Below are 16014 nucleotides of genomic sequence, written 5' to 3'. Positions count from 1 at the left end.
GCGAGAGACGAGGAGGTGTGCAAGTCTTCCCCCTCGTTCTTAAATGGCGTCGAATTCCCCTCTGGCAATTGCGGCTGACCCCACCCGCCTTGGGCTCTGAGCCCAGCGTTCTCCTGCGGAGGCGGCGGTAAGGAGCCTAGTACTGGTCTCCTGAGTAGTATAGACGCGTTTGTGCCCTAGGGTGTTTCTCCCTAGGGTGGTCTCTGTTCAAGTAGGAAAATGTGTATAGTGATGCTGTCGCCAGTCTGGGGGGAAAACCCCACACAGGTGTGCTTGTTGTATTCCTGGAGTGAAGAGAAGCACGGTGGGCCGTCAGTAGTTCTCATTCCTTAGTTTAGGATTTTTGTGTTTGCTGGCCAGTCGCCCTGTCCCCCACCCTTTGAAGATTCATTTGCAGCCTGGAAGATTACCCTTTGCCAACTACTGTGCTTTGCCTCTGAGGAAGGAAGCTTTGACTCTCCTATCAGATACAGAATTTTAATTGAGTGACTGCAGAAGAGGTTTAAAAAATGTCCTCTTCGAGATCTCCCTCCCCTCCCATTTCCATTTAAGAGGAATGATGGACTTTTTTGGTAGTTGGGGACAATGACCAGGAGATTGTATGACAATTTAAAAAATATATTTTATTATTTTTAGAGAGGGGGAAGGGTGGGAGCAAGAAACAACGTGTGGTTGCGTCTCGTGTGCCTGCATGACAATTTATTAATGTAATAGACAAGTATTTGGCTGTGTATTCTATGAAAACATTAACCAGTTACAATGTTATTTTATATTGTTACTGTTTACTCGAGTACAACAAGTATTTGAGTTTTCTGAAGTATTTTGGCTGATTCAAGGTTTCCTGGATGTCTGTCTGCTTTATTCTGTCCTGTATGTGATGGTATGTATAGAAGTAAAAATGTATAAAAATTTGTCTTTGTAAAAAAACCAAAAGGGGCCCTGGCTGGTGTGGCTTAGCAGATTGAGCTCGTCCTGCGAACAAAAATGTCACAGGTTCAATTCCCAGTCAGGGCACGTGCCTGGTTTGTGGAGCCAGGTCGCCTGTTGGGGGCGTTTGAGAGGCAACCAATCCCTGTATCTCTGGAACATGGATGTTTTTCTACTTCCTTTCCCTGCTTTCCCATTTCTAGAATAAATAAAATCTTTAAAAAATTTTTTTTAAAGACAAAAAGATACAGAAAAGGAAAGGTTGCCCTCTTAGTTGAGAGCTTCAGCTTTTCCAGCGTAGAGGAGCTATTTTCAACTTTTTTCATCTCATGGCACACAAATTACTAAAATTCTGTGGCACACCAAAAAATACATTTTTTGGCCAGTCTGACAAAAGAAAATAGGTATAATTTTGATTCACACTGGATGGCTGTTGTGGTGTTGGCTGTTGTCATTTTTTTACCTTGACAATCTAAGGGGAAAGTCCGTATTTCTAACTGAACAGTCAGGTGTTGCATGTTTTAAAAATTCCTGCAGCACATCAGTTGAAAATCTTGAAAATCAAAATCTTTAGCATCGAGTATTCATTTGAAAGATGGGTGATGGTTATTGTATTTTAGATAGTTAAATTGTAGTGGAGAATAGACTAATTTTCAGTAAGGAGTGAAACAGTTAAAAACTTGCAGAATTTAGGGGAGGACAATGGAAAACTACTTTGTATTTGGAGTGAAAGTTTATGAAAACACGATTGCTTTGTGTGACTTACTCGTTGATAAATTTTTCGGGCTTGTTTGAATGCAGGGGCGTTGTAGGGGAAAAGTCCTTTGTGCCATCAGAGATCTTGATGTGGAGGAGTGCTGGCAGGTACAGCTGCGGTACTGACACCTTAGACCAGAGTGAGTCTAAGGAAGCTTGCCCTCAGTAAATATGGATAAAAGCTTGCCGTTTGAATAAGTTGGTTGGGTTTTAGGCATGGTATTGAAACAGAATTACTCAAAGAATAGAGTTGTCTCTTACTCATCCCTCCATCCCATTCACAACAAATCCTGTCCCTTTCCCTCTTACGTTCTCTTGGTGTCTAAGTACTTGAACCCCGCCCCCCCCCCCCCCAAATATTTGTACGTTGGCACCATTCCTAAAATGAATGATAGAAATACTGTAGGTACTGCAGGATTCCTTTTTTGTTTGTGTTCGTTCCCTCCCAAACCTTTGTTGGTTTTACCTTCTGTATAACAGCACTGCTTCCTCTTTGTGGTGCCCGTTGACTCAAAACCAACCTGACTCTCAAAGAGCAAAGGTAGGTTTTTAATTTTCCAACTAAAACATTAGACACTTAAAAATGTTTCTTTTTTATATTGAAATAACTTTACAGGGGTGTTTAATGCCTACTTTGAGGTAAAAATGATAATGCTCAGTGTTCTGGGAAAGCTATAAAGTCTTATATAAAATTTACCTATTATTTTAGGCAAGATCACCTTAAGAGGGTGATCACCTGTAACAGGGTAACATTGAATTGTCAGGATTGAAAATGCTCAGTTTCCTATATTGGTATGTAATGAATTTTTCTTTGGTCTGTTATTTTCCTTGTTTGTAGTGCAGAGTAACCATCTTGTTTAGAGATTGGAACTTAATACACTTCATTAGTTTTGGTTTTAGGTTAGTTTCTTAGGTAGGAGTCTGTGTGTGCGCTCATGTGCATGTGTATTCAAAATACAGGTTTAACCGTCTTCAGGGTGCATCCAAGAGGTTGTCCTTATCTCTTGCAGATAATTAGACTATGAGAGGTGGAAAAGAAAGGTTAGGTGAGTTGTAAACTGTGGAATAGCACAACAATGAGCTCCAAATACCTGTTTGGTGCTTACACCGCTGTGTAAAGTCCTCAGTCTGTGGGTTTGCCTCCTGCACTGTGCTTTGAGACCATGCCCCCTCCGCCCCTGCTTCTGCCCCTTGGACACTGAAGCAAGTCATGTTGAAGTTTCAGTTCAAACGTTTGCTCAGGAATTGAGATTGCTTGAGAGCTTCCTGTTTGGGCCAGTTCAACTGTTAAATTCGTTGTGAATGTAGTTTATGGTGTTTTGGGGATTTTATTATATCAGGAACTTAAAAAAATGTAATCATAAAACTGTGTCAATCAGATTCTTTTCTAATCACGTTCTTAATTTTTTTTCCTGCTTTGTTTATCTCCTCTTCCCCTTTAAGAGCAGTTTAACTACCCTTCTAGGATGTAATTTTTATTAGTAGCAATTTTGGATTACTTTGCTTCCCTTTCCCTCATTGTAAGATTGAGATAATCCTTTTTTTTAAATTATTTTTTAAATTTTTATTTTCAGAGGGGAAGGGAGGGAGAGAAACATCACAGTGTGGTTGCTCTCGCATGCCCCCACCCCCCGCCCTACTGGGGACCTGGCCTGCAACCCAGGTATTTGCCCTGACTGGGAATCTAACCTGTGACCCTTTGGTTTGCAGACCGGCACTCAGTCCACTGAGCCACACCAGCCAGGGTGTGTTTTCTAATAACTTTATCATATGAGTAATGTGTTCATGTTAGAAAAATCAGAAAATTTACTTAAGCACAAAGGGCATAAAAACCTCCCTATAATAGCACCATCCAAAGACACTTGAATGGTTTACTTACTAAAATGCCCTTCAAGTTTTGGTATATTGTGCATATTTTTTTATAAAATAGGATTACAGTGTATGTTTTGTAACCTGCTTTTCTCAGTTTAACGCATTTTGAAACTTGAAAATAATTTCATTCTTTTTTGAATACAGGATTTTATGGAAGACCTTGGGTTATGGAACAGAGAAAAGAACTCTTTAGAAGGTAAAATTTTATTTTATGATGCAGAATCTTAAATCATTAACATATCCTTTTGTTTAAATAAATACTAATAATAGGCCAGATGCAATTTGATGATTTTTTAGTTTCAAAAGTTGGTGTTTTACCTCTTCTTCGCTTAGGCCATTGGTTTTCAAACTTTCCTGGGGAAGCTGACTAGGTCTTGGGCTTTACCAGCCTCACCCAAAGTTGTGTGTGGGTTGTTTTTTTTTTTTCTTTTTTAATTATCACCTAGGGATATGTTTATTGTATGTGAGTGTGAGAGGGGCGGGGGGAGAGGGAGAGAGACAGAGAAACATTGATGCAAGGTTCCCTCCCGTAAATCCTCAGGCATTGAACCCTCAACCCAGGCAGGTGCCCAGACCTGGTATCCAACCTGCAACCCTTTGGTGTAAGGGATGATGCTCCAACCAACTGAGCCACCCAGCCAGATCCAGAGTTGTGCTTTTTGTTTTAAGACTGTTCAATATGCTTTCTAAAAATATTCATTGTAGTATTTTTTATAGTTCCACTGTTTTACAAAAAGGTTAAAAGCTATTGCCCCAGAATATTATTAGCTTTTTAAGAGATAGAGATGCTTCAAGAAAAGGAAAAAAATAGAGCCCTGGCTGGTGTGATTCAGTGGATTGAGTGCCTGCCTGTGAACCAGAAGGTCGTGGGTTCCATTCCCAGTCAGGGCACATGCTTGGGTTGCGAGCCAGGTTCTCAGTTGGGGACACGTAAGAGGCAACCACACATTGATGTTTCTGTCTTTCTCCCTTCCCCTCTCTCTAAAAATAAAAACGTAAAATCTTTTTTTAAATTTTTTTTTAAAGATTTTATTTATTTATTTTTAGAGAGGGGAGGGGGAGAGAGAGAGACAGAGACAGAGAGACACATCAATGAGCGGTTGCTGGGGGCCATGGCCTGCAACCCAGAGTGTACCCTGAACCTGGGACACTTTGGTTCCCAGCCCGAGCTCAATCCACTAAGCTACGCCAGCTAGGGCTGTAAAATCTCTTTTTTAAAAAAAGGGAGAAAAATTGAGATTTACAGCCTATGTATGTTACCTGTTTATACATATGTAATTTTCTTTCCCCTTAAGGCTTCAGAAATGGGAATTAAATACATACTTGTATGCCCCAAAAGATGACTACAAACACAGGATGTTTTGGCGAGAGATGTATTCAGTGGAGGAAGCTGGTAATCTTTGTCTTTTTAATCCATAGATTCAGAATATGTGAAGAAAATGGCTATATTTTTAATATAGTGGCACAGGAATTATTATTAAGTTTTATTTTCACTTTGTGGGTAGTTTTCTTTTTCTGTTTGGTTATCACATGAGTTAGTGTAGATTGAAAGAGTAGCACTAATGGTGCACAGCCGTGGTGTGATTCATGGGTATATCAGTCTGTTCTGTGATCATAAATTGTACTTTGTAACGTCTGCCAGTGGTCTAAACAGCGGGCTGCTGGATGAAAGCAGTGCTGAAGCAGGGCTAGGCCTGGCACCAGGCAAGTGAGGCACCCACCTTGGGTGTAGATTTTATGGGACTCAAAAATTGGGATAAATAATATTTTATGTGGTTTTTAAAACCTAACTTAATGCAAAACAAAAAAATTCCATGCACAAAATACTAAAATGGTAAATAAAAGATAGGATCAGTGTTTTGATCCTTTCGCTTTACGCTCAAATATGTTTAGTCTTAACCACTTGATCACTGTCCCGTCTTTAAGAGGAAGACCTAACCCTAGTCTATGCCTATACCAAGGTGAAAAGCCATCTTAAACTCTCCTCATTTTGCATGTTCTTGTTTGGAATTAGTTATGTGAAATTTGTAAGGAAGCAATAAATCACAGAACCTCCTTGTAAATTAGACAAATGGTGCTTTTGTGGGGGACTTGACTTGAGTGCATGGGGAGACGTTTTTGTACTTGGGATTTAATGGTACACTTGTAGCTAACAGGATGTTTGGTTACAGAGCGTAGCTGAGGCACCAAAGACAAAGTTTTCTTATATTATGCAGAAGCAGTTAAGACTTAACCCCATCTCCATTGACTGTTATTTACTACTTTATATAATTTAAGTGTGTCTTCAACTTAATTTTTCTGGAGGTGCTGGTAACGAACTTTAATGTGATCCATACTCAAAATAAAAGAGTCATCTCAACTTTTGAGATGCCACTGAAACTTACCTGAAGATACACCATTATGGAATAGTGTTTCAGTTTACTTAGGAAAACTGTCACATTTTAAAAACTTAAAATCTGTGATGAATATTTTTCTGTCATTAACAAAGATGAGGGGTCAGGATTGTTAAGGCCTCATCTAACCCTGGTATTTAAGAACAGTTTTTATTGTCACATTGAACATGACAATTTTGTGAAATTATGGACTTCCTTTCTTGACTGTGAATTGGAGAAAGTGACCTCTTCAACTAAAAGGTGAGGTTCTTTTAGTTTTCTGTGCTGTTTTCTAAAAACATGGACTCTGTTCTTTAGAACAACTTATGACTCTCATCTCTGCTGCACGGGAATATGAGATAGAGTTCATCTACGCCATCTCACCTGGATTGGACATTACCTTTTCTAATCCCAAGGAAGTTTCTACATTGAAACGCAAACTGGATCAGGTAACTTTCTTAACTTTTTCATGTGGAGGGGCTCCACCCGCAGGGCCCCCCCCCCCCCCCCCCCATGAGAATAAGTCTACCAAGATGTGATCTGCTTGGGGAGGAAAGGTGGCAGGAGCCTGTTCCTCAATGGGCTTTTATTTGGTTCATTTGCAAAGGAATACAGATAAAGCTAATCATTGTCAGGCAGTAAGGGTCAAGCAATAGATAACAAAGAACTCTGAGGGCCTATTTTGAGTTAGGGTCAGATAGCTAAAGAGCTGTAAGACTTTGAGGAACAAACTTACTTCTTGCTTGGACCCTTATCATTTAATTGAGAGCATTCTAAACAAAGCAGGTTTCACAGGATTTTACATATTCTTTCTTAGGCCTGATCACCCGGGAACCCGCCCTTTCCAGCACAGGGCTGCACCGCCCTCTGTCATTGTTTCAGGCTTAGGTGGAGCAAGGGAACTAAGGCAGCCAAGAGATTAGGAGATTCCTCGAAGACAATGAGGACTCAGGCTTTGTCGAAGCCGAGGGGCGAGGATCCATCACCCCCTTTTGCTGTAGCCCCCCACAGTCCTTCCTTGCTCCCATGTGATCATGCCTGTCTTAGGTCGTTCCCCCCTTGGGGAATCTTACCCATCATTGCTAACCGGCCAAGCATTGGGGGCCAGTTATGGATGAAGTAAAAGGAGTAGAAGTGGAGCTCCTGCCAGGGAGATAAGCTTTTGGTATCCTTGCTGGCTTACGGTCCAAGGTCGTTCCCTCAGCCTTAGCCTTGGCGGGGGTTACAGCTTCTGAAACCAGGCAGGGCGGTTCCCAACATTTTCATTATTTTTCCCTGAATCAGTACTGAAACTAAGTTTTCTGTGTTGTTTTTGTGATGTTAAAAGGAGAGCAAATTCCTATTTGTTTTTGTACAAATTTCTTTCTTTAATGCCTTTAATAGAGGGATATTTTGTAAAGTGACTTCACTGGAGGTACCAGTGCTTCTCAAACTACACTTTGTGTAAGAACCTTTTTAAAAGAAGGCTTGGAAGTGATGCTTAAAAGAATGCCAACTAATAGTCTCCATTCCCAGAGATTCTTACACTGATTTGGGGTGGGGAGTTATTTCAGAGCATAGGTGATTCTATGCTAAGCCATCCAGACCCACATTTTGAGAAAACTGTATACTATTGGGTGCTTGACTGAATTTGTGACTGAGGTTATAGAAAAAAGAGCATTTTACCTGTTAGACATCAGTTCCCTCAGTTACATGGACAAGAAATGTAATTTAGTCTGGAAATGATTAGTTTCCCAAGGTGAGAAGAAAAATGGACTAGGTAAACATGTAAGCTGTTGGTGAACCAGATTGAATTCTAAATTCTACTCATCCTAAAAGTTACATGACTTTTTTTGTAAAGTAAGTTTGCAGATAGATAAATATGTATGCATTTTTATTAGGCAAAGGTTTATGTTATTTGTGGCATTAAAATGGCTAGTAAAAATTTAAAGTAGTTAAATTTCTATGAATAAGCTTTTAAGAAGTTATTTTTCTATTTGATCAAATTCTCCTGTGGTATTCTTTCTGATTCATGGCCTAGTTAAAGTTTGTGTGCGAAGAGATTAATTAGCATCATTGTGTCTTTGGGACTAGAACAGGTCTGGATTTTTCATGTCATGAGTTTGTTTATTGTTCATGTTTTTGTATTTTTCTGTCAGTTTGGTGTTTTATAATTAGCAGCTAAGGTGCTAGGTAGGCCACATAGTGTTCAGTAGAAGCTTTGTTGGAACATACTGGCATATTTCATTCAAACCCAAATGAAAAAAGTGGGCCCCAAAACTGTCTAGCTTTTTAACATAGTGTAAAAACGGAGGCTTTGGCTTTGAACATCTTACCAAGGGAAATATTTGACTTTGAAATATGACTATTAAGTATATGCTTTGACGTTTGGAATCCTGTATTTTTTATTCTAAGATGAGCTGGTAAGGCCTTTTTTTTTTTTTCTTTCCTAGGTTTCTCAGTTTGGATGCAGGTCATTTGCCTTGCTTTTTGATGATATTGACCATAATATGTGTGCAGCAGACAAAGAGGTATTCAGTTCTTTTGCTCATGCCCAGGTCTCCATCACAAATGAAATTTATCAGTACCTAGGAGAACCAGAAACTTTCCTCTTCTGTCCCACAGGTATGGTATATAATAACTTTATATTTATCTACTCTTGAAATACAGGGGTCCGGCACAAATAATGCCCCTTTTTTATTACAAAATCATAAGCATGTAATTCTGTAACATAACAATATCACACTCTAGCACACCATGTGATGTTTTATATAAAATGTTCAAATTGTAACTATAAATTGTTACACCCCTATATATATTACCTTACCATCCTCACTCAAGTAGGCATTGCCTCTGCCAACCCCTGTGCATTAACTTCCAAAGGACCATGTATGGGCTTTATTGTGTTGTCTTCTCTCTCGGGTGTATAAAGGTAGGAATTCTTTCTCTAGAAGATATTTCTCAAGGTCTTAAACTGGAGAAATTTAGGGCCTAGTAAATGACAACTGAACAGACAAAAGATTGTATGTATGTATTAGTACTGGAAATACAGCAGTCCCCTGTCATTTCTGTTTCGATTTCTGCAGTTTTAGTAACCTGTGGTGAGCCACGGTTAAAAATAGGATATGTTTGTTACCCGCCTGCTGGTGACCCAGCTGACCGGTGGTGGGGTGACTGTAGAGGGACTGCTGCACTGGTGGTCAGCTGATCCTCATTTTACTTAATAATGGCCCCAGGCCCCCAGCTGGATGTGTGTGAGAGGCAACCCATCAATGTATCTCTCACACATGGATGTTTCTCTTTGTCCCTCCCTTCCTCTCTCTCTAAAAGTAAATAAAATCTTTTTTTTTTTAATATATTTTATTGATTATGCTATTACAGTTGTCCCATTTCCCCCTTCACTCCCCTCCCCCCTGTGCCCCCTCTCCCACCCACCTTCCCCCCCTTTAGTCCATGTCCATATGTAATACTTATAAGTTCTTTAGCTTCTACATTTCCAGTACTATTCTTGCCCTCCCTGATCCATTTTCAACCTACATTCTATGCTACTTATTCTCTATACCTTTCCCCCCTCTCTCCTCCTCCCACCCCTACTGCTAGCCCCCCCCTTGTGCCCTCTATTTCTGTGGTTCTGTTCCTATTCTAATTGTTTACTTAGTTTCTTTTGGTTTTGCTTTAGGTGTGGTTGTTAATAATTGTGAGTTTGCTGTCCTTTTACTATACATGTCTTTTCTTTATCTTCTTTTCTTAGATAAGTCCCTTTAGCATTTCATAAAGTAAGGGCTTGGTGATGATGAACTCCTTTAATTTGACCTTATCTGAAAAGCACTTTATCTTCTCTTCCATTCTAAATGAGAGCTTTGCTGGATAGAGCAATCTGGGATGTAGGTCCTTGTCTTTCATGACTTGGAATATTTCTTTCCAGCCCCTTCTTGCCTGTAAGGTCTCTTTGGAGAAATCAGCTGACAGTCTGATGGGAACTCCTTTGTAGGTTACTGTCCCCTTATCTCTTGCTGCTTCTAGGATTCTCTCCTTCGTTTTTACCTTGGCTAATGTAATTATGATGTGCCTTGGTGTGTTTCTTCTTGGGTCCAACTTCTTTGGGGCTCTCTGCGCTCCTTGGATTTCTTGGAAGACTGTTTCCTTTGCCAGTTTGGGGAAGTTCTTTATTATTTGTTCAAATAACTTTTCCACTTGTTGGTCTTCCCCTTCTGGTACCCCTATAATTCGGATGTTGGAACGTTTAAAGGTGTCCTCGATGGTCTTAAGCTTTTCTTCGATTTTTTGAATTCTTATTTCATCATGCTCTCCTGCTTGGTTGATTCTATCTTCCTTCTGGTCCACTGTGTTGTTTTGAGATTCAGATTCCTTCCTTTCACAATTGGCTCTTCTCCGCGTGTCTTCCTGCATCCCTTTTATGGTAATCTGCATTTTTTCATGTAATTTGGATCCAAAATCCACCAGTTCCGTGAGCTTCCTGATCACCAGTGTTTTGAACTGTGCATCTGATAGATTGGCTATTTCTTGGTCACTCAAAAGGATGAGTCCTGGGGGTCTGATCTGTTCTGCTAGAAACATATCTTACGTCTTTCCCCGTCTCTCCTATTATTTTACTTATTTATTTTTTCTCCGGTCTGGTCGCTCTTGTTAGGGCGGGGGGGCGGAGCCTTAGGTGTTCACCGGTGCTGGGCGCCCCAGTCGCTAGCTTGTGACGTTATATGTGGGGGCAGGGGCGGGAGCGGGGACAGGAGGGATCAATGGCGACCCTTCCGTTCTCCTGGAGTCAGACACTTCCCTGGGCTTCTGGGCTGTGAGCTCTGCCCTGATCCCCAGTCGCTGCCCCACTGATTCCCCCAGCCGCCGCTTGCGTACTCAGGGATCACCGCTACACCGCTGCGCTCGCTCCTGCGTCCTGGATTGCTGTCGCGCCGCTTCTGCGCCAAATTTCCCCCGACCTACACGCGCCTGCGACCTGCGCCAGCCCCACGCCTGCTCACTCGGCTCGTAGTCCCCTACCAGTCTGGATGTACGGGTCTACTTCAACCTCTAGGCTGTCCGACTTCCATTTAGATAAATCCTCTGACAGTTCTGATATTATGACTGCAAATCATTGTTGTAAATTATTGTTGCTCTGTTCTTGGTTGTGCGAGGTACGGTGCGCCCACCTATTCCTCCATCTTGCCGGAAGTCTCTCAAAAGTAAATAAAATCTTTAAAAAAAAAAAAAATGGCCCCAAAGTGCAACAGTAGTAATGCTGGCAAGTTCAGATATGACCGAGAGAAGGGATAAAGTGCTTCCCTTAAGTGAAACAGTGAGTACAGTACAATGAGATTATCTCGAGAGACCATATTCATACTTACTACAGTTTATTGTTACAATTGGTCTTTACTATTAGTCTCTTACTGTGCCTAATTCATGAGTTAAACTTTATCATAGGCGTGTTTGTATAGGAAAAACAGTATTTATAGGGTTCTGTACCATCTGAGGTTTTAGGTTTCCGCTGGGGGTCTTGGAACATACACCCTGGCAGATAAGGGGAAACTACTGTATTAGGAACACTATCAAATGAAAATTAGAAAAAAATTTACATAACTTTTAATTTAATCACTTTCTCATTTCCTCTCTTTTTCTGCCCACATACCTCTGTCCTTTCTTTTCAGAAGTTAGCATAAAAAGCTTAGTGTTTCTTTCCTTTGTTCTCCCCTCCCCCCTTTCTTCCCTCAGTGCTTCCATTGAAAATGTTTTAGTCTCTTTTAGTTTCTTCTCAAAATTCAGCTTTGAGAACTTGTCCCACGAGTTGACCTCTTATTCAGGAAGACAAAAATGAATCCTAAGAAATTTTAAACAGGTTGTTTAACTTTATGTGTATGTCTGTCTCAGGTATCGTGTGCCATGGACCTTACCTTGGTGGCCTGCTACTCTATGATTAATCAAATGATATTCACTAAGATCATTCAATAAGATTACTTATTAATTCATTATAAATTATCATTTAGTTGCAGTTGAGTACTAAGCCTTAGGGATAATGTTGCAATCTTTGTTACAATATCAGTTCAGTCTATTTGGCCTCTGATTATAACTCAAGACATATAGGCAAATCAGAATTATGTAGAAAATGCTAAATTTTTAAATTATTTGTTTAGTAAACTTGTATTTCTAGTGATCATAGGATTGATCTGTACTACTGTTAGAGGAAGAATATCAGATTTTATGAACTTTTTTCTTTTAAATGAATCTATCCATAAATGAACTTGTCTCCTAAGTTTACTTCCTTTGGGGCATGACATGGAGGCCTTTTCTGATTTGGATGAAAAGAATTTAGAATTGGTAGACATGTTTTTCCGCATTTAAAAACTCGTGACCATTTCACTTCTGACTATTTTACTTATTTCCCCCCGCATTCAGAATACTGTGGCACTTTCTGTTACCCAAATGTGTCTCAGTCTCCTTATTTAAGGACTGTGGGTGAAAAGCTTCTACCTGGAATTGAGGTGCTTTGGACAGGTAAGTCTTTAAGATTTATACAGTGAAACTTTAGGACCTGGAGAAGTTGGTTCTTCTGATTAATTGGATACTTTTTAAAATCTGATCCTTAACTAGAAAACTTATTAACATTTTCTTTCTCGGTTCTGGCTGGATAGCTCAGTTGGTTGGAGTGTTGGCCCATACTCCAAGGTTGCGGGTTCAATCCCTGGTCATATATGCACATGGAAAAATCAGCCAAGGAATGCATAAATAAGTGGAACAACAAAAATAAATGTTTCTCTCTCCCTTCCTCTCAATAAATAAAGTACATAAGTAAAATTTAAAATTTGCTTTTACAAAGTATACATTTTTCACTTAGTATTAAAAAACATCTTTGAGGATTTCTAGTGAACCTAAATCTTATTTATTGATAAATAATAGATCTATTGGTAACTGGGCTAAAGGGTATTAATCTCAGCCCTAGAAGACTGTTCTGTTTTATAAAATGAAAGCTGTCATGCTAGATTGACAGCTAGTAATCAACAAGCTGTGTATTAGCTTTTAAGAATCAAGGTTAGAAACCCTTCCAGGATATAGGTTAATTGGGGTTTCTCTAATTAAGGGTATACTGTATTATAATGGGAAAAGAAATTGTTTACATGTAAATATATTTCTTAGTAACATAACAGTTTGAGGAAGCTTGCCCAAATCTTAAATATTTATACTTTTGACTAATTTTGTTTCTAGAAATCTGAAGAAATAGGTGTGTGGATGAATAAAACTGAGTTAAAAAAACATGTTGCTATGTTATTTTAAAAAGAAAAATTGTTAGTATACATATAACAAAGAAAATGTAATAAAGTATTGTATGCACTATGTTTTGAAAAACCATGTGTGAGGGTCTTTTAACAAAAGGTGGTCATTATTTCTAGGTCCCAAAGTTGTTTCCAAAGAAATTCCAGTAGAGTCCATTGAAGAGGTTTCTAAGATCATTAAGAGAGCTCCAGTAATCTGGGATAACATTCATGCTAATGATTATGATCAGAAGAGACTATTTCTGGGCCCATACAAAGGAAGGTCCACAGAACTCATCCCACGGTTAAAAGGAGTCCTGACTAATCCAAATTGCGAATTCGAAGCCAACTACGTTGCTATCCATACCCTTGCCACTTGGTACAAGTCAAACATGAACGGAGTGAGAAAAGATGTGGTGATGAGTAAGTAGACTGCTTAACCCTTGATCTTGGGAGGAGAGCTGGGTTTGCCTGGGGGCATTGGCAAATAAGTGTTCCTTTGTAACCACAATTTAAGAGATTTTTTAAAAGAAGTGTTGTTCAGTCCTATGAATGTGATGAGTACATGTAAATATATGGTAGAAGGGCTGAGTGGCTTTCAACAGATTACTTAATGACAACCCCTCAGCCTCAGTTTTTTGTTTTTAAAATGTGTCTTAGGCTTTGTGAGGACTAGACTGACTGGTCTTTTAGTGTTAATGTTCTCTCTAGAATTCTGATTCATTTTGTGTTTTCAGGTGATTTTTATTCAATGGGATATTTTAGTTGAATTATTCCTATCTGAGGTTTTTCACATATTTAGATTCAGCTTACATTTATGGAACATGTTTTCATTTTTAAAATATTGGTTTACTGAATTTTTATTTATAAAAAATTTCTAATTGATTTTCAGTTAAGAGCATGCTGACTAGTATTGATTAACATTTAAACACCTATTGTGTGGCAAGTGCATATTCCTGGGCACTAATGGTGCAAAGAATAAAGTATTCCCTCCTGTCGAACACATTCTGGTGTATAAAGCATATAGGCAACTGTGCTATATATAATAAGTGCGGAGATAATTACAAAGTGCTGCAGGAACGCAGGAGGAACTGATTATTTCTGATAAGCAAATTGGGGGGTGAGAAACGATTGTATAGAGGAAGGGATACTTCAGCTGGGTCAAAGTATTAGTAAGGCTTGTTGGGCATTAAAGGGTTGGTGGGCTGGAGGTGAAAACACTGGATACTGAAAATCTGAAGTTACTTGAATTCTAAATCATTTGGGTATATTGAAATGTCACAGTGTGATGCTTGGTGGTATTTAGTTATATACTTTTATTTTCAGAATTACATTTATTGGTGTGACATTGGTTAATAAGGTCATATAGGTTTCAGGTGTACATTTCTATGATACATGAACTGTATATTGCACTGTGTGCCTATCCGCAGTAAAGTCATATCCCGTCACCATGTATTTGCTGTATAATTGTGTTCTGTTTCTCAGTTCTGTACCCCTGCTTCCAATTCCGTTTATTGAACAAATGCCTCCCTTCAAAGCTCAATCATTGTTACCTTTCCTCTCCCTAATAAAACACCCACAAAAATAGGGATATAATCCCCTCTATATTCATGGCACTTAGTTCCTGTCTCCTTTAAGGCAGGGCATTTTGAGATGGAGCATTTTGAGATGTAATAGACATTAGCCAAACTGGGCCATGTACAGGGAAATACGGGGGATAGCTAAGAATAAGAGCGTTTTGAATATCAAGCTAGAGTTCATACTTATCTGTCACTATCCTGGTTCAGAGTTTCATTATTTGCATATTATCTATGCTTCTATGTGGGCTTTCTAATTTATTTCACTCTTTCTCCCCAATGCATTTATTTATTTGCCCATTTTTAAATAATTATTTGCCTATTAAATTACCCCTGAAAGGTAGGGAATATTTTCTTTATGGACAGCATAGTGCCTTTAATCTCGTGTTCTCAATAATTGGTACTCGGACATTTATGAATAACTTTTCCAGTAATTCTAAAATTAATCGTTTTTGTTTCAGTGGGGACTTTACATTTAGCAGTATATTCACATAACTATTCAAAGTGAAGCTGTTCAGTGAAGGGTCTTGGTAGTGGTTGCATTTTTCTGTTTAAGGTTTGTTCTTGTTCCAGTTCTTTGCTTCGCTCATTGTACCGTGACAACTAGTGTTTTGCATTTGTCCCCCGTCACCTTTCAGGAGGCTTTTAAATCAAAACTGTTTTTATGCTCTTTTTTTTTTTTTTTTTTTTTTTTTTTTTTTTTGCAGCTGACAGTGAAGACAGTACTGTATCAATCCAAATCAAGTTAGAAAATGAAGGCAGCGATGAAGATATTGAAACTGATGTACTTTATAGTCCACAGATGGCTCTAAAGTTAGCTCTGACAGAGTGGTTACAGGAATTTGGCGTGCCTCATCAGTACAGCAGTGAGTTTTGGCCATTCTTTGTTAAGGGAGTTGGATCACGTGGTTTGAGTCATAAAGAACATTTTTGATGTGCCTTGCCATACAAAAACAAAATGATTAGGGATCTAGAGAAAAGGTTTTTAAAATCTTACTTTTGCTCTTAAATAGCTTTTATCCTGATGGAATGCTAATTTGTTTGAAATGTGTTTATTTTGAAACAGTTATTTAACTTTTTTAAATACTGATTTTCAAAAGAGGTGATAATATTGTGTTAGAATGTTTAGGGATGTTAATAATCTGTTTCTTCTTTCCCCACTTCCCTGGTGATTTTAGAGAAATTGTACTTTTCTCAGGGCTCATGTAATTTGGAACCTGAAATTGAGATTTCAGTTACAGATATAAGAAAACACTTCTCTAGATCTGATTT

The 16014-nt window shown here is 39.0% G+C and overlaps 1 protein-coding gene across 1 annotated transcript in view; it reads left to right on the top strand.

Annotated features, from left to right (window-relative positions):
- Positions 1 to 16014, top strand: part of OGA (O-GlcNAcase) — a 29912-nt gene that overhangs the window by 1265 nt on the left and 12633 nt on the right. The window contains exons 2-8 of the mRNA XM_036027189.1: positions 3700 to 3751; positions 4851 to 4948; positions 6246 to 6376; positions 8360 to 8531; positions 12312 to 12410; positions 13304 to 13588; positions 15450 to 15608. Of these exons, the coding sequence (XP_035883082.1) occupies positions 3700 to 3751; positions 4851 to 4948; positions 6246 to 6376; positions 8360 to 8531; positions 12312 to 12410; positions 13304 to 13588; positions 15450 to 15608 (996 nt within the window). The remainder of the gene's footprint in view (positions 1 to 3699; positions 3752 to 4850; positions 4949 to 6245; positions 6377 to 8359; positions 8532 to 12311; positions 12411 to 13303; positions 13589 to 15449; positions 15609 to 16014) is intronic.

The sequence above is a fragment of the Phyllostomus discolor genome, chromosome 5, assembly GCF_004126475.2.
Source record: "Phyllostomus discolor isolate MPI-MPIP mPhyDis1 chromosome 5, mPhyDis1.pri.v3, whole genome shotgun sequence".
NCBI classification, from domain to species: domain Eukaryota; kingdom Metazoa; phylum Chordata; class Mammalia; order Chiroptera; family Phyllostomidae; genus Phyllostomus; species Phyllostomus discolor.
The sequence above is the reverse complement of the archived record's forward strand: the minus strand, read 5'-3'. Positions and strand labels throughout refer to the sequence as shown.